This window comes from Strongylocentrotus purpuratus, unplaced genomic scaffold, assembly GCF_000002235.5.
Source record: "Strongylocentrotus purpuratus isolate Spur 01 unplaced genomic scaffold, Spur_5.0 spur5_scaffold_4, whole genome shotgun sequence".
Taxonomy (NCBI): Eukaryota; Metazoa; Echinodermata; class Echinoidea; order Camarodonta; family Strongylocentrotidae; genus Strongylocentrotus; species Strongylocentrotus purpuratus.
In genome coordinates, this window is record NW_022145610.1 from 572,784 (window position 1) to 596,919 (window position 24,136).

The 24,136-nt window shown below is 38.4% G+C and overlaps 1 protein-coding gene across 1 annotated transcript in view; it reads right to left on the reverse strand.

Moving 5' to 3' along the window:
• Positions 1–2,451: 2,451 nt before the first annotated feature.
• ebr1 (egg bindin receptor 1) overlaps positions 2,452–24,136 on the reverse strand; it is a gene marked incomplete at its 5' end in the record, with an annotated part of 56,133 nt that continues 34,448 nt past the window's right edge. The window contains 17 exon segments of the mRNA NM_214665.1: positions 2,452–3,058; positions 3,085–3,401; positions 10,916–11,094; positions 12,233–12,414; positions 13,247–13,486; positions 13,967–14,209; positions 14,943–15,185; positions 15,665–15,907; positions 17,001–17,243; positions 17,977–18,219; positions 18,699–18,941; positions 20,014–20,256; positions 20,970–21,212; positions 21,328–21,570; positions 21,681–21,899; positions 22,233–22,380; positions 23,589–23,798. Coding sequence (NP_999830.1) covers positions 10,927–11,094; positions 12,233–12,414; positions 13,247–13,486; positions 13,967–14,209; positions 14,943–15,185; positions 15,665–15,907; positions 17,001–17,243; positions 17,977–18,219; positions 18,699–18,941; positions 20,014–20,256; positions 20,970–21,212; positions 21,328–21,570; positions 21,681–21,899; positions 22,233–22,380; positions 23,589–23,798 — 3,354 coding nt within the window.

Genomic DNA, 24,136 nt, shown 5'->3' on the forward strand with positions numbered 1-24,136 from the left:
GGAGAAATTAGGAGCTTATTATTATTATTATTATTAGGAGCTTACATCGAGAGGTAAAGAATAGAGTACAGAAGCTGTGACGTCATACAAATTCAGAATTTCTCAATTTTTTCTTCATTTTCCGAAAGAGCATCAAAAATAATGTACAAATGTCAAAAAACCAATTGAATATGTTAAGTATTGGCTGAGATATGACCATCTGAAATTCTAAATAAATATATGTCCTATAGGAACTCAGTGTTATATGCTCTGGCTCCTAATCATGATAGTACAATATCATTGCATCATACAATTAACAAAAATGAAAAGGATACTTGTGCATCAAAATTTAAGATTAGAACATATATTCTTATCATATCAGAAAATATTGATGGCTTTCAAGAGATTGAAGTTATTTACGAGACTTTAATGCCACGATATATACCTGTAGTATTTGTATATCACTTTGGTTCTTGTATTTTGCTACATTTTTTTAAGCCGTCAATTATTTATTTGTTTTTAATTTGTGTTAATTCTCAAACAGACATATTTAAACTTAACATGCCTTTTAAATGTTTAATCTAGTAGAAGGAAATTTACCTGTCTGAGACCATTGTGTATGTCTGACTACACGTATCCATCGTTAAAGGTATACACCAGTTTTGGAAACGTCCCCTCTCAAAAAATGAAATGGTAGCTCTTATTACCAATCATGTGAAAGAATATGTTTTGACTATGCCGGGAAACTGCCTAATAATTGATATATTTGGTAAATTAGTTTATCTATTGGGACAAAATAGATGATATGCATGTGTCGCGCACGTAGTCCCATGTACATCTTTCTGTGTACAGTGCTTGTAACTTTATGAAGACTGGGCAAATTTCTTATCATTTTGATGATTCCAGAACCTTGCAGTACACACGAATACTTATATGCTAGATGATCAACCTTTTCTGATCGATTCCACGTTTCTTTCAATGCAATCCATACTACCCTGCATTCATAGCAATTACATGCTTGCGTTTTTTTACCAATCGGAGACCAAGAATCTTCCTACATTTGGTAAATAATAAGTGAAACATGATATCACTGTGATGGCAATCTGTTCATTGCCGTAGAGAAAGAACACTCCTCTTGTTTTGTGACTTGTGAAATTTGTGAATGTACTAAAGCAAGGGTGTATGTGGATTAATCTTAATATGACTAAATTCTCATTATTGACCTGGTTGTTCCATCAGTGTCGGATCATCATGTGTAATTTTATATCTCGTTCAAATCTTGTATGTGTGAGTGGTTTGATAATAATAATAATAATAATAATAGCCTAATAGTCCACTCCAAATTTTTTTTGATATGGATATTATCATTGTTTTTAGCTTAGGAGATTGGAAAGGAGATTTGACAGTACTTTAGATTTCATGTCTTTCATTGATAATGTATAAAGAAAAATTGTAAAAGAGAACAAATTTGAAAGAGATATTTATGGCATCTAAGGAATCGTAGATGTTACAATTAATAGAAATTATGAAAATATTTTTGTGGGAACACAAAATGTAAGAAGCTAGTTTATAGTGTGGTAGTTTGGTTTTTACAAAGCTTATTCATTATTCATTTTTTAAAACTCTATGATTAGATTAGACCTTTTGGTATCGATCTCTTCTGTTTTAAATACTTAGATAGATATCGTGTATCCATCGTTTAATACATCTCCTGCTATCTTCCAAATTTGTTTGTTTTGTATTCATGTTTTCAAGAGACAATCCAAATGTATACACATACAACATTATCAAATACACCGTCATAGTGTTTTGTATAAACTTTGTGTAGACTAAAAAAAATCTTGCAATTATTTTATTTCAAGGATAACTTGAAGTTTCATAGTAAAAAGACAAGATTATTTTAAAATTTCTGAAATTTATAACCTTTTAACTTTAAGGTAATGTTCAAATTATGCAATTTTAATTCATATCTGTAAATACTTCAAATTTTTAATAAAACTTCAATTTTAATGTATATTCATACTCAGGTGTATTACATTGTCAAATAAGTATATTTTTGTAATGATTTACTGGTTTTAATTTGTACCAAAGAATGATTTAAATGTACATGTAGAATCATCCAAAAATGATGACATGCTTAACCAATATAAACTAAAACATAAACATGTGGTATTATGACATCTTTGGTATGTTACTTTGAATAAATAAACATGGCATTAAAAATGAACTATAATTTGTTGCTTGCATTTACATTTTTAGTCTTGGCATAGGGAAAGATTGCGATATAACTCTAAAACTTTTTCTCTCCTCTCTCTTTCCCCCTTTCTCCCTCTGACCACATGTGACCACACTTGTAAAGTAAACAATACAACTGCATAAACTTGATATAAAATATTAATTAATCTTTGTTTATTGTCAACACGTTATAATACAATTTGCTATAAAAGTATGAAAAATGTAAAAATTGGTCAGATGAGTTACACATACATGTATCACAAAATTAAAGTCATCAGGTTGAATGGATGACCAAAGAATGATTAGAGATATTCAATTATTGATAGAATCATGCAGATCATGGCAATCATCACACAATTAAATGGTACTCTGACATCACTTTTTAAAAAGTGATTTCAATAATCAAATGTTAGGTGATAATGTGTAGCACTAATGATATGTGTGATACAGTAAAATACACATGTCATAAATTTAAGGATATATTTCACATTTAAAAATGCTTCTTGTTTTTTAAGTCTGTTAAGAACACTTGGACAATACATAATACTGGTAAATGTTTTCATTATAAAGCGAACATGACTATGAGGTTAAATCCTATGCTAAAAAACCCAACACCTATAATTTATTTTGAAAGACATGAGAAAGAAGAAGATAGAGCCATAAGAGCATACAAGTCATTTTAATTATATGAGAAATAAAATCATTTAGCACTACATATTAAAATGTCAATGGTTTAAAACTGTTAATTTATGTCTAGAAATTATTTCCTTTTAGTATATAAAGAAGATGTCTAGAGAAAAAAAATAGAGTCAAATTAATACAGAGATTATATATATATATATATATATATATATATATATATATATATATCTATAGTTCCAAACATAGATCATGATTTTCATATTTTTGTGGTATTCCCAATAATCATATTTTTGCTTTATACCCTGTCCGTAGTAAAACAGAGTTAAAAAGTAATATATGCCAAATACAATAAAATACACATACATGTAGGTACACAGAGGGCACAATATTCATCAAATAATATATCATTACAAATTTACAAAATTTTCCTGGGAATGTATTAGCCACTATTGTTTGTGCATTATATTTCCAATAAATAGCATAAGAAAAGTTGTCTCTCCTCCTCTAGTTAGAAGTTCACAGCCAACCCACATCCTGGTAAAAGTCTGTAGAAGAAATAAGAACATTTCCATCATTATAATTTTGTTATATCAGTATAATTTTTGTGTCGTTACAAAAGGAGGGCTTATGTAAAAATAAGGAATATCCAGGGGGGGGGGGGGTGTTTAATCAAGACTAAGATTGACTTTAAGTTGGACTAACTATATCAGGCCATTCATGCAACTGTTTGCTCTCACCATTTACTGGCATTGGTCTCTCATACACGTACAAATCATGGTCACATTGGTCTCTCATACACGTACAAATCATGGTCACATTGGTCTCTCATACACGTACAAATCATGGTCACATTGGTCTCTCATACACGTACAAATCATGGTCACAAATCTAGAATTAAAAAATGTTGATAATTCATTATTGAAGGAAAAGACATTATCAAAAGATCATAATGGTGAGAGCAAACAGTGGCATGAAAGGCCTGCCATAGTTACATAACCATAATAACCGCATAGATTTATTGCATTCTTGCCCATCAATCAAAGTGTATAAGAAAGACGTAAAGCAAGAATTAAGTACAGTTTCTCAGCAAGACATGGGCATCAACATTTTCTTGATTGCATAACGTACTATGCTGAGTCGTTTATCAGCTAAATGTATTCAAATTTATGGATGCTTCCTTCCCAGGTGTTTATGGTGCTGAATCATTTCATGCACCTGCTATTATCCTTTGTACTGCAATTGCCAGAACGCAAGTTGCATAAATAAGTTGGTGCTGTTCTGTGTTGAAGGTTTCGCATGAATGAAATAGATTTTTCAACTGTTATATTTAATTTTTTTTTAAATGAATGAGTTGCAATTGTTACCCTATTATATATATTTTTCACCAAATGTAATTTTTGCCCTCTAGGCTATGATTTTGAGTCATTGAAAAATAAATGTTTTTGTTATTGAATTAAAAAATCTTTCTAATCAAAGCTTGGTGCATAATACATGTACAACTCTGCCTGGTACGTCACATTTTCAAGAAAATGGCTGCGCCCATGTCATGCTAAAAGGCATTAAATCTTCCTTTATATATCTATCTCTTGATACATTTGCATGTTTGTAACATTTATTGTACATCAAAGGGCTGGAATTTATCTTATTTTTCAAAATAACTACACTTATTCTTTGGGGTAAGTTCTCCTTTATGTCCAGCTTAAATTCGATCTTAGTCTTTGTGATACACTCCCCTTGTCTTCCTTAGCACAACACCTCATCATGTTTATGAGTAGACATAAATAATTCAAAATGGTAGTTATAGAATCGGTGTAATAAAATTAGCAGAATCCTTTTGTTCATGGTCGACTGAGCACAAAATTAAAGACAAAAAGACCATATTTTTAAATTCACAAAAACAATGTCATTCATTCATTTATTGAAAGGCATTAAACTTTCTGTTCAATAATGTGTGCATTAACAACACTTGTTATTGACCTCAATACAAAAGGCATGTTCAGAAGGGGCTGTGACTGTCTTAGTAGGTGTAAGTTTAGCCCTGCATTTATTTTCAAACATTTTTTGGGGAATCCCCACTGCTTTTTATTGCCCATTTCCTCCAACACTAATAATTTCTTGTAATAATTTCAATCCAATTTAAGTGATAGAAATCGAAACACATCTTTCCACATTAGGTCAAGAAATTCACTTGAGGTTGGACATTATTTACTTCTCAACTTGACTTCAGTAAAGATTTGTTGAAGAAATACAAAAATAGATCGACCTTCGACTGCGCGCAACGATGCCTCTGCCATAGAGCCATTTTACAAACCAAAATGGAAGCAATCTTAAAAAAATTAAAGTTTGATTGTAATCCTTAACAGGTTCTCAGAATATATCGTGATTACAAGGTATTTTTCATTAGCATGTATAACTCTTTGATCTTTGACCTCGTGACCCCAAAATCTAATCAGTTCATTAGCTCTGCAAAATACATACATGACCCAATTTTGTCAGGAATTTATCGATCGGTTCTTGAGATAACGCGATCACAAGAAGGGGACGTATGGACAACATAATGCCTCCGGCTACTTCGTAACAGAGGTATAAAAGGGAAACATTAGGACAGTGTACATGTATGTTCCGGCCATTGTACTGCAACAGAATACAAAGATCCAACTTTTTTCTAATTTTTTTTTTAATGAGCTAGGTACCCTTTGCAACGTTGAACGCAATTTTAGAGGCACAGTCAAACTTGTCTATTGTATGGAGCGCCAAAGGGGCCAATATCAACAGTCACAAAAACAAACAAAGATGCATACAAACAAACAAAGAAGCATACAAACAAACAAAGGACAGAGCAAAATAGACAAAGTACCCAGAAGAAAGGACCAATTAACAAAGAATAAATCAAAGGTCAGAGCAAAATAGACAAAGTACAGGTCAGAAGAAACAGAGGGCGTTTTGGTTTACGGTAAGCAAATAGACATCAAGCACGAAAACGAGAAAGGACAAACTCAAAAGGACATCAGCTCAGCTACGAAGTGACCCTCAAAGGACAACAGAGGGCGTTTTGGTTTACGGTAAGCAAATAGACATCAAGCACGAAAACGAGAAATGACAAACTCAAAAGGACATCAGCTCAGCTACGAAGTGACCCTCAAAGGACAACAGAGGGCGTTTTGGTTTACGGTAAGCAAATAGACATCAAGCACGAAAACGAGAAAGGACAAACTCAAAAGGACATCAGCTCAGCTACGAAGTGACCCTCAAAGGACAACAGAGGGCGTTTTGGTTTACGGTAAGCAAATAGACATCAAGCACGAAAACGAGAAAGGACAAACTCAAAAGGACATCAGCTCAGCTACGAAGTGACCCTCAAAGGACAACAGAGGGCGTCCTCGAGGTTTTTTTCTTTTTAATCTAGGGCCTACTCCAATATAATACGCTGTAGGTCAATACAACAAATATGGGCTTTCATCGAAAGGGTGCGGTGCGGTGCGGTGTGGTGTGCTCAACGCACCCATTCGATAAAAGAGGGGGGCCTTTTCTCGAAAGGGTGCGTTGAGAGCGGAGTACCATTTTAACACACCCTTTCGATGAAAGCGGGGGGGGGGGGGCTTTTCTCGAAAGGGTGCGTCGACTAGTCTTTCGCATCAGTCGTTTAAAATGAGGATCTCGGACAGAAGGTAATAGTTGCCAATTTAAGTATATCGAAAATGTATTAAATGAAATGGAATGGTCTTGATTACAGAGTGGTCTCTTTGATGGGGGAGACAGAGAGAAGGAAAAAAGGGAAAGGGAAGATAAAAGGAAAGAAAGAAGAATAAGAAGAGAAGAGGGAATAAGGTGGGGGGCGAAGGACTCTTGCCCCCCCCCCCCCCGCCAAAAAATAAATCAGAGAGAGAGAGAAAGAGAAGGGAAAGGGAAAGAAGATAAAAGGAAAGAAAGAAGAAGAAGAAGAAGAAAAGAGGTAAACGGGGGCAAAGGGCTTTTGCCTCTCCCCCCCCCCCCCGCCAACAAATAAATAGGAGAGAGAGAGAAGGGAAAGGGAAAAGGAAAGAGAAGATAAAAGGAAAGAAAGAAGAGGAAAAAGAAAAAAAGAGGGACACGGGGGCGAAGGGCTCTTGCCCTCCCCCACCCCCCCCCCCCCCAGAAAAAAAAGTAAGAGAGAGAGAGAGAGAGAAGGGAAAGGGAAAGGGAAAGAGAATATAAAAGGAAAGAAAGAAGCATAAGAAGAAAAGAGGGAAAGGGGGCGAAGGGCTCTTGCCAACAAAATAAATAAGAGAGAGAGAGAAGGGAAAGGGAAAGAGGAGATAAAAGGAAAGAAAGAAGAGGAAAAAGAAGAAGAAAAGAGGGAAACGGGGGCGAAGGGCTCTTGCCCTCCCCCCCCCCGCCAAAAATAAATAAGAGAGAGAGAAGGGAGAGGGAAAGAAAATATAAGAGGAAAGTAAGAAGAGGAATAAGAAGGAAAGAGGGAAACGGGGGAAGGGCGAAGGGCTCTTGCCCCCCCCCCCTGCCAACAAAATAAATAAGAGAAAGAGAGTGAAGGGAAAGGGAAAGAAAATATAAAAGGAAAGAAAGAAGAGGAAAAAGAATAAGAAAAGAGGGAAACAGGGGCGAAGTGCTCTTGCCTCCTCCCTCCCCCCCCCGCCAAAAAATAAATAAGAGAGAGAGAGAGAATCTGTTCTGATCCTGGTCCTGATCCTCAAGAGGGATATAAAGATGACCAATAAGAACGTTATCGTTCGAGAGAGAGTGTTTGTTGCTTCTAGAACATTTTAGAATTAAGTCCCATCACATTGCAGTTGTGGGGAGGGACTATGATTATATTACCCCCTTGGATGGCTTCCCATAAGAGTCCGGCTTTGAAGGTTTCGACTGCGTCGCAGGCAAAGATGCTGGGGGGGGGGGAAGTAAATTCCAGGCCCGTATGGTTCTTGGAAAGAAGGTGAGTCGATATATATCCGTCTTGCATCTTATGTTGGAGAAGGAGAGGGAAAGAGAAGATAAAAGGAAAGAAAGAAGAGGAAGAGGAAGAAGAATTTGTGTTCTGCCAGTGTCACAAATAGATATAAAAATATGCTCATCTGACCGTTATTTATTGCCCAAAACCCCTGAGCTTCTGGGTGCTCCACCCCCTGGACCCCACGCCAATTCGTGACCCCTGTGTCACAAATAAGGTATAAAATAATAATTATTTAATGGACAAAACTCCTGAGCTTCTGGGGGCTCCGCCCCCTGGACCCAACACCAAATTGTGTCCTGCCACTGTCACAAATAAGGTATAAAATTATGCTCATCCGACGTTAATTTTGATGTTTAATACCCCTGAGCTTCTGAGGGCTCCGCCCTGTGAAAAAAACGTGTAAAAAAACACGTTAATTTTTACCGTTTTTGGGAGATACCCCCCCCCTGGCGTTCAAGGGGGGGGGGGGTACGATTTTTCAAATTTTTGAGGGCCCCAAAAAAGATTAGTGCTCTCTAGTAATTTCGCGACTACTCCGGAACCGCGGCAGTTTTTCTTTCATGACTTTTTTCTTTCGAGTCTTACGCATCTTTTGAAACATATTTTTGTTGAAAATCGGACGTATAATTGCGGAGTCACGTGACCTTTTGTTTTTGCATGTCAAAAAAATCTAAAATCGCTCATTTTTGTGATTTATGTACCAAACATATGGAAATACCATTTATTCTTTTAAAAAAAGAGAAAACATTGGTTATTTGGTCTTGTTTCAAGTAAATTTGTTTGATTTGGGGTAAAAATAGTTGAATTGTGGTTAGAAATGAAATGAAATAACAAAATAATATAATACATAAATACAAATAATCAAAACAAGAGATAACATAGGGATAAACTGGCTCTTCCAACTTTGTTGTCGTATTATTATTCTAACGAATATATGAAGTGAAAAAGAACGCTCGAATATGAATTATATATGATTTATGGGTAAAAATGTGAATTCTCTGACCTTGTTTGCATAAATTACCATAAATATGCATTTTCGCGGCGATCGGCTGTGAAACGGCCGAGATCTTAGGAGGTCCCCCCCCCCCACCCTCAAGTCCACTCCAATCACATTGAAAAAAAGTATGACTTAAATCATCTCTCTCATCATTATACCGCTATAGTATTCATGTTTTTAATATTATTTATTTTCCATTAAACAAGTTCATAGAGAAAATACTTATCTCTCTGCAACATTAAAAAAGAATCTTCATTAATATGTCTTAATTTGTATTGATAGCCTTGTGGTCGCCAACAGTGGCGAAGGCAGGGGCGTCTCCAAAGGGGGTGTGGGGGTGCGACACCCCCCCCCCACCTGTCAGGATATTGTCGGTAAAATTGCGCTGCCGTCGGGAAAAAGAGAAAAGGGGGAGGGGGAAAAAGAGAGTAAAAGGGAAAGAAAAGAAAAAAAGAAAAAGAAAAGAAAAAAAGAAAAGAAAGGAAAGAAAAGAGAAGAAAGAAAAGAAAGAAAGAGAAAAACGAAAAAGCGGGAGAATAGGAAAGAAAGGAGGCAAGAGCCCTTTGCCCCCGTTACCCTCTTTTCTTCTTCTTCCTCTTCTTTCTTTCCTTTTATCTTCTCTTTCCCTTTCCCTTCTCTCTCTCTCTTATTTATTTTTTTGGCGGGGGGGGGGGGGGAGGAGGGGAAGAAGGGCTAGGAGGCAAGAGCCCTTCGCCTCCGTTTCCTTCTTTTTCCTCTTCTTTCTTTCCTTTTATCTTCTCTTTCCCTTTCCCTTTCCCTTCTCTCTCTTACTTATCTTTTGGCGGGGGGAGGAGGAGGAGGCAAGAGCCCCTCTTTTCTTCATATTCTTCTTCCTTTCCTTTTTTATTCTCTTTCCCTTTCCTTTTCCCTTCTCTCTTTCTCTCTTATTTATTTTTTGGCGGGGGGGGAGGCAAGAGCCTTTCGCCCCCGTTTCCCTCTTTTCTTCTTCTTCTTCCTCTTCTTTCTTTCCTTTTATCTTCCCTTTCCCTTTTTTCCTTCTCTCTGTCTCCCCCATCAAAGAGACCACTCTGTAATCAAGACCATTCCATTTCATTTAATACATTTTCGATATACTTAAATTGGCAACTATTACCTTCTGTCCGAGATCCTCATTTTAAACGACTGATGCGAAAGACTAGTCGACGCACCCTTTCGAGAAAAGCCCCCCCCCCCCCCCCCGCTTTCATCGAAAGGGTGTGTTAAAATGGTACTCCGCTCTCAACGCACCCTTTCGAGAAAAGGCCCCCCTCTTTTATCGAATGGGTGCGTTGAGCACACCACACCGCACCGCACCCTTTCGATGAAAGCCCATATTTGTTGTATTGACCTACAGCGTATTATATTGGAGAAGGCCCTAGATTAAAAAGAAAAAAACCTCGAGGACGCCCTCTGTTGTCCTTTGAGGGTCACTTCGTAGCTGAGCTGATGTCCTTTTGAGTTTGTCCTTTCTCGTTTTCGTGCTTGATGTCTATTTGCTTACCGTAAACCAAAACGCCCTCTGTTGTCCTTTGAGGGTCACTTCGTAGCTGAGCTGATGTCCTTTTGAGTTTGTCCTTTCTCGTTTTCGTGCTTGATGTCTATTTGCTTACCGTAAACCAAAACGCCCTCTGTTGTCCTTTGAGGGTCACTTCGTAGCTGAGCTGATGTCCTTTTGAGTTTGTCCTTTCTCGTTTTCGTGCTTGATGTCTATTTGCTTACCGTAAACCAAAACGCCCTCTGTTTCTTCTGACCTGTACTTTGTCTATTTTGCTCTGACCTTTGATTTATTCTTTGTTAATTGGTCCTTTCTTCTGGGTACTTTGTCTATTTTGCTCTGTCCTTTGTTTGTTTGTATGCTTCTTTGTTTGTTTGTATGCATCTTTGTTTGTTTTTGTGACTGTTGATATTGGCCCCTTTGGCGCTCCATACTATTGAGGTCACTCAAAGGAGACAAAGAAAGTGGCCATTGTAGACAGGTGGCCTTTCTACACAGGTTCTACATGAAACATTCCATTCATGAGAGAAACAAAATGCATGGTCACGATAGACAGGTGGCCTTCTTTAGAAAGGTTGCTAATAAGACAGGTTTGACTGAATAATGAAAGAAGACTTACCAGGTCTGAGCCTAAACTGTGATAAACTGCCATTCAGCAAAGTAGTAAGGTGTGTTGCTGTCATCATTATCAGTTACATAGAGGAAAGACACCATAGTATCCGATGTGTAGGTCGCACTTGCTGGTAAAGTTATATCGTTGCTACAGAAGTTCGTCTCTCCTGCTACATTAGCAGTCAACTGTAGTTTAGAAAAATACAAAGTGACAGAAATATTAGGTAGTTGAGTTTGCTCCAGATACAAAGGTCAGTTTGTACATGTATAGTTACAATCTACGCATCTGTACAAAACTATAAGATCCACTAAGACAAATACACGTTCATCATAGTCCATTAATCATTATTCAATTATGCATCGATGGTATATTCTATGGAACACAGTAAGTGGAAGTATTTCTCTTAAGAGGGGATAAAAAAAGGTATTCATGAAACACGTCCATCACTTTGATAATGAATATTCTAAAATGCACAACGTGAGACATCTCCATGTTTAAAAGATCTCTAGATATTTGGGGTCTTTTGTCCAAGTGCTTTCCCTGAATTGGTCTATTAATTGCTACTGGCCGCATGTCAAGGTTTGTGAATAGGGTTGTTGTGTGTTACGTTCAGGCCCAATTGCACTCTGGGAAGTTCGCTGACTAAGTCGCTTCCGGTCTATTTTCGCGCAGCTGTGTTGTGCATGCCGACATGTGTATATTTTCTGACAATAATTACAGTGATATATCAAACCATTTTCAAGTGATTTCAAGAGTGGATCATTACAAAAACATATGAAAATATTGTTAAACATACCTGAAATAATATATTTAGATGTGTGATGGGCAAGAGCATGTAGATATATAAACATAGGACAACTAAATAAAGCAATAGGTTAGTGCATTAAAACTGAATTAGGCTAGCTCTTTTAATTAATCTAGGAGATACATGTTTCTTTCACTTATCCCCAGACTGACGAGTCATGTTTATAACATATTACAGTCACTTAAAGGGGCATGAGAGCATGGCTATATAAACTAAAGCAGAACATGGCTATACAGTTGTTAGGATAAAAATGTGGGCTTAATACCTATTAAAGCCGCATCATCGAACAAACTCCACACCGATTTCAAACTTATCGATTCTTTTCCATTTGGGGGTAATGTAACTATTTTTTGTTCCATCTGTTGTCTAGAGTCTGTCTGGAGTCGGTGTGGAGTCGGTGTGGAGTCGGTGTGGAGTCGGTGTGGAGTCGGTGTGGAGTCTGTGTGAAGTCGGTGTGAAGTCGGTCTGGAGTCGGTCTTGTGGGTGAAACTGGGGTACAGTATTAGACTAAAACTAACCTTAATATACTCCGAGCAGCTAGCATCGAGGTTGAATTCAACGATCATGATGTTCAGCACAGTCCCTTGGGGTATGATGAAAGTAATAGGACAGAATAGTCCACTGGGTGATGAGTTAGGGTAGTTAGGACTTGAGAGGTTTCCTGAGACCATGGATGCTCCATCGATGGTGTAGTTACAATCTACATAGAAATACAATCAAACCTTCATGACTACTCATTCTTAATAAACAGTGCACACAGAAAAACAATCAAACCTTCCTCCCTCTCCCTCCCTCCCCCTCCCTCCTTCCCTCCCCCCTCCCTCCTTCCCTTCTTCCCTCCCCATCCTTCCCTCCCTCCCCCTCCCTCCTTCCCTTCCCCATCCTTCCCTCCCTCCCCCTCCCTCCTTCCCTTCCCCCTCCCTCCTTCCCTTCCTCCCCATCCTTCCCTCCCTCCCCATCCTTCCCTCCCTCCCCCTTCCTCCCTTCCTCCCTCCCCATCCTTCCCTCTCTCCCCCTCCCTCCTTCCCTTCCCCCTCCCTCCTTCCCTCCCTCCCCCTCCCTCCTTCCCTTCCCCCCTCAGAAAAAGGGAAAAATGTTTGACTGGTAAGTACGGTAAAGTAAAATGTTTGCTCTTTCATTAACATTTTATGAGAGAATTGTAAAGCAAAGTTTTTGTTGGGGTTGCAGGGGTTTACTTGTACATGTTTCTTTGCGATTCTGCTGTTTTTATGGGTTTAAAAAAAATAAAAATAGTTTTTTGTTTTTTAGTTTTTTATGAAAAATCGTATTTTAAGATCGTAAGATCATATTTCACTCTTAATATCGTACTAATACGATTTAATCGTACTGGTTGGCATCTCTGCCGTTTTATAGGCTGAAGGGGACGTTGCATCCTCCCATGACCTTGAGGCGCGTCTTGGTGGACGGCATCCCATGACCCCGAGGCGCGCCTGGGTGGACAGCCTCCCATGACAGATGGCTAGATTTCTGAAGAGAGGTTTATAATATCTTGTATGATAAAATTCACTTACCAGACACAACTACAAAGAAGGTGCAATATTCTGTATTTCCTGCATCATCACTTGCAGAGTAGGTTACTGTGTTGTTTCCAATAGTGAAGTCATCTCCAGGATTGTTAGTGGATGTCAGTGTCTGGTTACCAGAGTTATCTGTTGCTGTAGGTGGTGTCCAGGTTACTACAGCTGCATTCCCAATGGATGTGGCGACATTCTGATCACTTGGGCATCCACTAATGACTGGATTCTCATTATCTGTGAGAAAGATTATATGAGATAGAAAAATATTGCAGTTCTAAAATCTGATTCCAGCTCTCACTAGAGATTACCAAACTGTTTTTCAGAAGATGAAGTGTAGGAAAAGCACTTACCAGACACAACTACAAAGAAGGTGCATATCGGTTCTAATGATAATGCGTTCACAGGCTATTTATAGGTATTCACAATGAGCCCCATGACCTTTGACCTCATGACCCCAAAATCTAATCAGTTCATTGGCTCTGCAAGATACATACATGGCCCAAGTTAAACGGGAATCCATCAATCTGTTCTTGAGATAACGCGATCGCGATAACGGGACTTACAGACGTACGGACGGACAACCCCAAAACATAATGACTCCGGCTACTTTGTAGCGGAGGCATGAAAATGTAGCATTTCTAAAATCTGATTACAGCTCTCACTAGAGATTACCAAACTGTTTTTCAGAAGATGAATTACAAGAGAAGCTCTTACCAGACACAACTACAAAGAAGGTGCATGTTTCTGTATTTCCTGCATCATCATTTGCAGAGTAAGTTACTGTGTTGTTTCCAATAGGGAAGTCATCTCCAGGATTGTTAGTGGATGTCAGTGTCTGGTTACCAGAGTTATCTGTTGCTGTAGGTGGTGTCCAAGTTACTACAGCTGTAGCATTCCCAATGTCTGTGGCGACATTCTGATCACTTGGGCATCCGCTAATGACTGGAATCTCATTATCTGTGAGAAAGATTATATGAAATAGAACTAGATGGAACTTCGAAAATGATGCCTTCGTCATAGAGCAATTTCACAAACCAAAACAGAAGAAATTTTTCAAATTCAAGTTCAATTGTAATCAATTAACAGGTTCTCAGAATATCGTGATTACAAGCAATTTCTCATATACATATATGACCCTTTGATCTTTGACCTCATGACCCTAAAATCTACTCAGTCCATTGGCTCTGCAAGATGTCCTGAGTTAAATAGTAATCCATCTGCCAGTTCTAATGAGAATGCGTTCACAAGCTATTTTGACCTCATGACCCAAGAATCTACTCAGTTCATTGGTTCTGCAAGATACATAAATGATCTAAGTTTGGCAGGAACCCATCAATCTGTTCTAATGATAATATGATCACAAGCTATTTTTGCATACATAATGAGCCCTGTGACCTTTGACCTTTGACCTCATGACCCCAAAATCTAATCAGTTCATTGGCTCTGCAAGATACATAAATGACCAAAGTTTGGCAGGAATCCATCAATTAGTTCTTCAGATAACGCGATCATGAGAACGGGACGTACGTATGTACGTACGGATGGACGGACGGACAACCTGAAAACATAATGCCTCCGGCTACTTCGTAACGGAGGCATAAAAATATTGTATTTCTAAAATCTGATTCCAGCTCTCACTAGAGATTACCAAACTGTTTTTCAGAAGATGAAGTACAAGAGAAGCACTTACCAGACACAACTACAAAGAAGGTGCATGTTTCTGTATTTCCTGCATCATCACTTGCAGAGTAGGTCACAGTGTTGTTTCCAATAGGGAAGTCATCTCCAGGATTGTTAGTGGATGTCAGTGTCTGGTTACCAGAGTTATCTGTTGCTGTAGGTGGTGTCCAAGTTACTACAGCTGTAGCATTCCCACTGTCTGTTGTGACATTCTGATCACTTGGGCATCCACTAAAGACTGGATTCTCATTATCTGTGAGAAAGATTTTATGAGATAGAAAAAGGTTGCATTTCTAAAATCTGATTCCAGCTCTCACTAGAGATTACCAAACTGTTTTTCAGAAGATGAAGTGTAGGAAAGCACTTACCAGACACAACTACAAAGAAGGTGCATATCGGTTCTAATGATAATGCGTTCACAGGCTATTTATAGGTATTCATAATGAGCCCCATGACCTTTGACCTCATGACCCCAAAATATAATCAGTTCATTGGCTCTGCAAGTTACATACATGGCCCAAGTTAAATGGGAATCCATCAATCTGTTCTTGAGATAACGCGATCGCGATAACGGGACTTACAGACGTACGGACGGACAACCCCAAAACATAATGGCTCCGGTTACTTTGTAGCGGAGGCATTAAAATGTAGCATTATTAAAATCTGATTCCAGCTCTCACTAGACATTACCAAACTGTTTTTCAGAAGTTGAAGTACAAGAGAAGCACTTACCAGACACAATTACAAAGAAGGTGCATGTTTCTGTATTTCCTGCATCATCACTTGCAGAGTAGGTTACTGTGTTGTTTCCAATAGGGAAGTCATCTCCAGGATTGTTAGTGGATGTCAGTGTCTGGCTACCAGAGTTATCTGTTGCTGTAGGTGGTGTCCAGGTTACTACAGCTGTAGCATTCCCAATGTCTGTTGTGACATTCTGATCACTTGGGCATCCACTAAAGACTGGAATCTTATTATCTGTGAGAAAGATTATGAGATATAACTAGATGGAACTTTGACTGCGCGCAGTTGAGAATGATGCCTCAGCCATAGAGCGATTTTACAAACCAAAACGGAAGCAATATTTTTAATATTTAAGTTTGATTGTAATCCATTAACAGTTCTCAGAACATCGTGATTATGAGCTATTTTTCATATGCATGGCTCTGCAAGATAAATTCATGTCCTGAGTATGATAGTAATCCATCTGTCGGTTCTAATGATAATGCGTTCACATGCTATTTACAGCCATACATAACGAGCCCCATGACCTTTGACCTCATGACCCCAAAATCTAATAAGTTCCCTGGCTCTGCAAGATACATACATGACCCAAGTTTGGCAGGAATCCATCAATCAATTCTTGAGATAAAGCAATCAATTCTTGAGATAAAGCGATCACAAGCTATTTTTGCAAACATAGTGAGCCCTGTGACCTTTGACCTCATGACCCCAAAATCTAATCAGTTCATTGGCTCTGCAAGATACATACATGACCTAAGTTTAACAGGAATCCATCAATCTGTTCTTGAGATAACGCGATCCCGATAACGGGACTTACAGACGTACGGACAACCCCAAAACATAATGACTCCGGCTACTTTGAAGCAGAGGCATGAAAATGTAGCATTTCTAAAATCTGATTCCAGCTCTCACTAGAGATTACCAAACTGTTTTTCAGAAGATGAAGAGTAAGAAAAGCACTTACCAGACACAACTACAAAGAAGGTGCATATCGGTTCTAATGATAATGCGTTCACAGGCTATTTATAGGTATTCACAATGAGCCCCATGACCTTTGACCTCATGACCCCAACATCTAATCAGTTCATTGGCTCTGCAAGATGCATACATGGCCCAAGTTAAACTGGAATCCATCAATCTGTTCTTGAGATAACGCGATCGCGAGAACAGGACTTACAGACGTACGGACGGACAACCCAAAAACATAATGACTCCGGTTACTTTGTAGCGGAGGCATGAAAATGTAGCATTTCTAAAATGTGATTACAGCTTTCACTAGAGATTACAAACTGTTTTTCAGAAGATGAAGTACAAGAGAACTACTTACCAGACACAACTACAAAGAAGGTGCATGTTTCTGTATTTCCTGCATAATCACTTGCAGAGTAGGTCACAGTGTTGTTTCCAATAGGAAAGTCATCTCCAGGATTGTTGGTGGATGTCAGTGTCAGGTTACCAGAGTTATCTGTTGCTGTAGGTGGTGTCCAAGTTACTACAGCTGTAGCATTCCCAATGTCTGTGGCGACATTCTGATCACTTGGGCATCCACTAATGACTGGAATCTCATTATCTGTGAGAAAGATTATATGAAATAGAACTAGATGGAACTTCGAAAATGATGCCTTCGTCATAGAGCAATTTCACAAACCAAAACAGAAGAAATTTTTCAAATTCAAGTTCAATTGTAATCAATTAACAGGTTCTCAGAATATCGTGATTACAAGCAATTTCTCATATACATATATGACCCTTTGATCTTTGACCTCATGACCCTAAAATCTACTCAGTCCATTGGCTCTGCAAGATGTCCTGAGTTAAATAGTAATCCATCTGCCAGTTCTAATGAGAATGCGTTCACAAGCTATTTTGACCTCATGACCCAAGAATCTACTCAGTTCATTGGTTCTGCAAGATACATAAATGATCTAAGTTTGGCAGGAACCCATCAATCTGTTCTAATGATAATATGATCACAAGCTATTTTTGCATACATAATGAGCCCTGTGACCTTTGACCTTTGACCTCATGACCCCAAAATCTAATCAGTTCATTGGCTCTGCAAGATACATAAATGACCAAAGTTTGGCAGGAATCCATCAATTAGTTCTTCAGATAACGCGATCATGAGAACGGGACGTACGTATGTACGTACGGATGGACGGACGGACAACCTGAAAACATAATGCCTCCGGCTACTTCGTAACGGAGGCATAAAAATATTGTATTTCTAAAATCTGATTCCAGCTCTCACTAGAGATTACCAAACTGTTTTTCAGAAGATGAAGTACAAGAGAAGCACTTACCAGACACAACTACAAAGAAGGTGCATGTTTCTGTATTTCCTGCATCATCACTTGCAGAGTAGGTCACAGTGTTGTTTCCAATAGGGAAGTCATCTCCAGGATTGTTAGTGGATGTCAGTGTCTGGTTACCAGAGTTATCTGTTGCTGTAGGTGGTGTCCAAGTTACTACAGCTTTAGCATTCCCACTGTCTGTTGTGACATTCTGATCACTTGGGCATCCACTAAAGACTGGAATCTCATTATCTGTGAGAAAGATTTTATGAGATAGAAAAAGGTTGCATTTCTAAAATCTGATTCCAGCTCTCACTAGAGATTACCAAACTGTTTTTCAGAAGATGAAGTGTAGGAAAGCACTTACCAGACACAACTACAAAGAAGGTGCATATCGGTTCTAATGATAATGCGTTCACAGGCTATTTATAGGTATTCACAATGAGCCCCATGACCTGTGACCTCATGACCCCAAAATATAATCAGTTCATTGGCTCTGCAAGTTACATACATGGCCCAAGTTAAATGGGAATCCATCAATCTGTTCTTGAGATAACGCGATCGCGATAACGGGACTTACAGACGTACGGACGGACAACCCCAAAACATAATGGCTCCGGTTACTTTGTAGCGGAGGCATTAAAATGTAGCATTTCTAAAATCTGATTCCAGCTCTCACTAGACATTACCAAACTGTTTTTCAGAAGTTGAAGTACAAGAGAAGCACTTACCAGACACAATTACAAAGAAGGTGCATGTTTCTGTATTTCCTGCATCATCACTTGCAGAGTAGGTTACTGTGTTGTTTCCAATAGGGAAGTCATCTCCAGGATTGTTAGTGGATGTCAGTGTCTGGCTACCAGAGTTATCTGTTGCTGTAGGTGGTGTCCAGATTACTACAGCTGTAGCATTCCCAATGTCTGTTGTGACATTCTGATCACTTGGGCATCCACTAAAGACTGGAATCTCATTATCTGTGAGAAAGATTATGTGATATAACTAGATGGAACTTTGACTGCGCGCAGTTGAGAATGATGCCTCAGCCATAGAGCGATTTTACAAACCAAAACGGAAGCAATATTTTTAATATTTAAGTTTGATTGTAATCCATTAACAGTTCTCAGAACATCGTGATTATGAGCTATTTTTCATATGCATGGCTCTGCAAGATAAATTCATGTCCTGAGTATGATAGTAATCCATCTGTCGGTTCTAATGATAATGCGTTCACATGCTATTTACAGCCATACATAACGAGCCCCATGACCTTTGACCTCATGACCCCAAAATCTAATAAGTTCCCTGGCTCTGCAAGATACATACATGACCCAAGTTTGGCAGGAATCCATCAATCAATTCTTGAGATAAAGCGATCACAAGCTATTTTTGCAAACATAATGAGCCCTGTGACCTTTGACCTCATGACCCCAAAATCTAATCAGTTCATTGGCTCTGCAAGATACATACATGACCTAAGTTTAACAGGAATCCATCAATCTGTTCTTGAGATAACGCGATCGCGATAACGGGACTTACAGACGTACGGACAACCCCAAAACATAATGACTCCGGCTACTTTGAAGCGGAGGCATGAAAATGTAGCATTTCTAAAATCTGATTCCAGCTCTCACTAGAGATTACCAAACTGTTTTTCAGAAGATGAAGAGTAAGAAAAGCACTTACCAGACACAACTACAAAGAAGGTGCATATCGGTTCTAATGATAATGCGTTCACAGGCTATTTATAGGTATTCACAATGAGCCCCATGACCTTTGACCTCATGACCCCAACATCTAATCAGTTCATTGGCTCTGCAAGATGCATACATGGCCCAAGTTAAACTGGAATCCATCAATCTGTTCTTGAGATAACGCGATCGCGAGAACAGGACTTACAGACGTACGGACGGACAACCCAAAAACATAATGACTCCGGTTACTTTGTAGCGGAGGCATGAAAATGTAGCATTTCTAAAATCTGATTACAGCTTTCACTAGAGATTACAAACTGTTTTTCAGAAGATGAATTACAAGAGAACTACTTACCAGACACAACTACAAAGAAGGTGCATGTTTCTGTATTTCCTGCATAATCACTTGCAGAGTAGGTCACAGTGTTGTTTCCAATAGGAAAGTCATCTCCAGGATTGTTGGTGGATGTCAGTGTCAGGTTACCAGAGTTATCTGTTGCTGTAGGTGGTGTCCAGATTACTACAGCTGTACCATTCCCAATGTTTGTTGTGACATTCTGATCACTTGGGCATCCACTAAAGACTGGAATCTCATTATCTGTGAGAAAGATTATGAGATATAACTAGATGGAACTTTGACTGCGCGCAGTTGAGAATGATGCCTCAGCCATAGAGCGATTTTACAAACCAAAACGGAAGCAATATTTTTAATATTTAAGTTTGATTGTAATCCATTAACAGTTCTCAGAATATCGTGATTATGAGCTATTTTTCATATGCATGGCTCTGCAAGATAAATTCATGTCCTGAGTATGATAGTAATCCATCCGTTGGTTCTAATGATAATGCGTTCACATGCTATTTACAGCCATACATAACGAGCCCCATGACCTTTGACCTCATGACCCCAAAATCTAATAAGTTCACTGGCTCTGCAACATACATACATGACCCAAGTTTGGCGGGAATACATCAATCAATTCTTGAGATAAAGCGATCACAAGCTATTTTTGCATACATAATGAGCCCTGTGACCTTTGACCTCATGACCCCAAATTCTAATCAGTTCATTGGCTCTGCATGATACATACATGACCTAAGTTTAACAGGAATCCATCAATCTGTTCTTGAGATAACGCGATCGCGAGAACGGGACTTACAGACGTACGGACGGACAACCCAAAAACATAATGACTCCGGCTACTTTGTAGCGGAGGCATAAAAATGTAGCATTTCTAAAATCTGATTCCAGCTCTCACTACAGATTACCAAACTGTTTTTCAGAAGATAAAGTAAAAGAGAAGCACTTACCAGACACAACTACAAAGAAGGTGCATGTTTCTGTATTTCCTGCATCATCACTTGCAGAGTAGGTCACAGTGTTGTTTCCAATAGGGAAGTCATCTCCAGGATTGTTAGTGGATGTCAGTGTCTGGCTACCAGAGTTATCTGTTGCTGTAGGTGGTGTCCAGATTACTACAGCTGTAGCATTCCCACTGTCTGTTGTGACATTCTGATCACTTGGGCATCCACTAATGACTGGATTCTCATTATCTGTGAGAAAGATTTTATGAGATAGAAAAAGGTTGCATTTCTAAAATCTGATTCCAGCTCTCACTAGAGATTACCAAACTGTTTTTCAGAAGATGAAGTGTAGGAAAGCACTTACCAGACACAACTACAAAGAAGGTGCATGTTTCTGTATTTCCTTCATCATCACTTGCAGAGTAGGTCACAGTGTTGTTTCCAATAGGAAAGTCATCTCCAGGATTGTTAGTGGATGTCAGTGTCTGGCTACCAGAGTTATCTGTTGCTGTAGGTGGTGTCCAGATTACTACAGCTGTAGCATTCCCACTGTCTGTTGTGACATTCTGATCACTTGGGCATCCACTAATGACTGGAATCTCATTATCTGTGAGAAAGATTTTATGAGATAGAAAAAGGTTGCATTTCTAAAATCTGATTCCAGCTCTCACTAGAGATTACCAAACTGTTTTTCAGAAGATGAAAAAAAGCACTTACCAGACACAACTACAAAGAAGGAGCATGTTTCTGTATTTCCTTCATCATCACTTGCAGAGTAGGTTACTGTGTTGTTTCCAATAGGAAAGTCATCTCCAGGATTGTTAGTGGATGTCTTGTTAACAGAGTAATCTGGTGGTGGTGTAGGTGGTGTCCAGTATACTACAGCTGTAGCATTCCCAATGTCTGTGGTGACGTTCTGATCACTTGGGCATCCTTCTAAAAAAATGTCAAGAGAAAATTGATTGATTCAATGTTTATACCTTAAGCTGTATAAGCAGGGTCTAGTTGATACACACCGTTTGCCAATTGACTGTGGATTACATGTTTCATGGTTCAAGTCCTGCCGCAGCATTAATATCCTTTGACAAGACATTGATCCACATTTGCCACCCTCCACCCAGGTAATAAGAACAATTTTCTGGTAGGAAGAAATTCCTTGAATGCCAAAGCGCCTTTTCAGGGTAACTAGAGACATCAGTGTATTATGCGCTATAAAAAGTGCAATTTATTATGATATTATCATTATTTGCTATAGATACATGTACTTACCTACTGGACAGTTGTCTATATAGCATGGCAAAAACTCAATAGGGCGCACATCCCCTGCACATTGATCATCAGATACAGTGTCGTTGGTGTATCTGTCCACACAAAAAATGTCACGTCTCACTTCCCCTAAGCCACAAGTAACAGAGCACTGCACATGAAAAAAGGCAATAAATGAATAATTAAAAGGAAAGTTGTCAACAAGAAATATATTAGTAAATAATTTAATAGCATAAATCTTCAAAATGGAAATCAATAAAATTTTAATCTATAATTTTTCATCCTACAATGTTATATAAAACTTGTTTGATGTCTGTATCACATTGGACCCCTAATAGCAGGGAAATTATTGAGAATTCAACAAATTCATCTACTTTTGAATCAAAACACAATAAAAGAGTTTTAAAGGCATCGTTTAACAATGTTAAATCTGAGATGCACGGCCCTACGTGTTATCAGTGTCTGTGATATGGTGTAATATTGAAGCCCTAAAAAAAATGTGCTTCAAAATGATCAAGAAGTCCCTCAAAAAAGTAAAAATCTTTGAGTGACCGGTTTTGCCATACTCGTTTTCCCCAATAGACTGTAGTGTTATGACAACCAATCATAAATATCTTGATAATCAGACAGGCGATCGGCTTGTAAAATTCATGGAGTTCCTGACTGACCTAAAGGTTTACAAATATCATTGCAGCATGAGCTAAATCCAGGATTTCGTTTTAGAATCTGAGACAAAGTTACCTGATCCCTTTAAAAAAACATATATAATTGTATATTTCCACTGAAACATACTTATGGAAAGTAACTTTCCAATCCGAGATATTACATTTGGTAAAGATGTACCATCCAATCTACCACTCTAATGTCAATAAAAGGAATGTTGTTTGAAAAGGTATATTGCACTTTATAATAACAACAATATCAATAATTTAGGTGCACTTAAAACTAAAAGTGCCATAGCACTTACAAAATCATAGAATGTGAGTAGATCACATACTATTACTGAGGGAAAAACAGTATGTTACAAGAGATCTTTTGAAAGGGGCAAGATACTGTAAAAAGTTTTTCATGAGATGAGAGTCTGGATTTGGGGAAAATTAGTTTATATTTTCTAGTTGTTGAGCAAACTTATGAGCTGGTGTATATATTGGGAGGGTTTCATTAATGCTACGGTCACAAACGTTCGTAGGAACGATAATTTCGTACAAATCTCCGTTTGTCCATTGTCTTCCCGAATTTCCATTGTCTGAAAATCGTTCGTACGGCGTTTGTAGCAGTTCGTAATGGCATTTGTGACCGAGGCTTTAGACATTCAGGTTCCATATAAACAGAATATTATAACTGGTCAGAAAGTTTTACCTCTTCAAATGGTGTCACCAAATAGAAATATTGCTGACAGTCGACAAAAGTTGAATAGATCTGATACCCAGGATAAACGCCTTCGTCATTGGAAAGGAAACTCAAGACAGCCAAATTTTGAGTAGAGAACCAGAGAAAGTTCTCTTGGTTCCCACAATAGGCCTGGTCCAAAGCAAAGTATGGATCTTCCGCTAAGATGAGGTCAGTGATCTGAGGGGGAAGAATGTAACATAATATTAATTAGTTAGTCTGAAGGTACAGACCCTTGACAGTATTTATGTGTAACAGTGTCTGCACTATGAGACTACATGAGGAAGAAAGTAACACAATGTTCATTAGTTAGTCTAAAGGTACAGACCCTTGACAGTATTTATGTGTAACAGTGTCTGCACTATGAGACTGCATGAGACTACATGTCAACATTATAAAATCTAATCCTATTGCAATTTCTTTTAAAATATTTGATATTTTCATAGCACACATGCTATGCATGTTCGCCTTGATTCGTAAATATGTTTATTTGTTCATGTTATCACATGTTAATCATT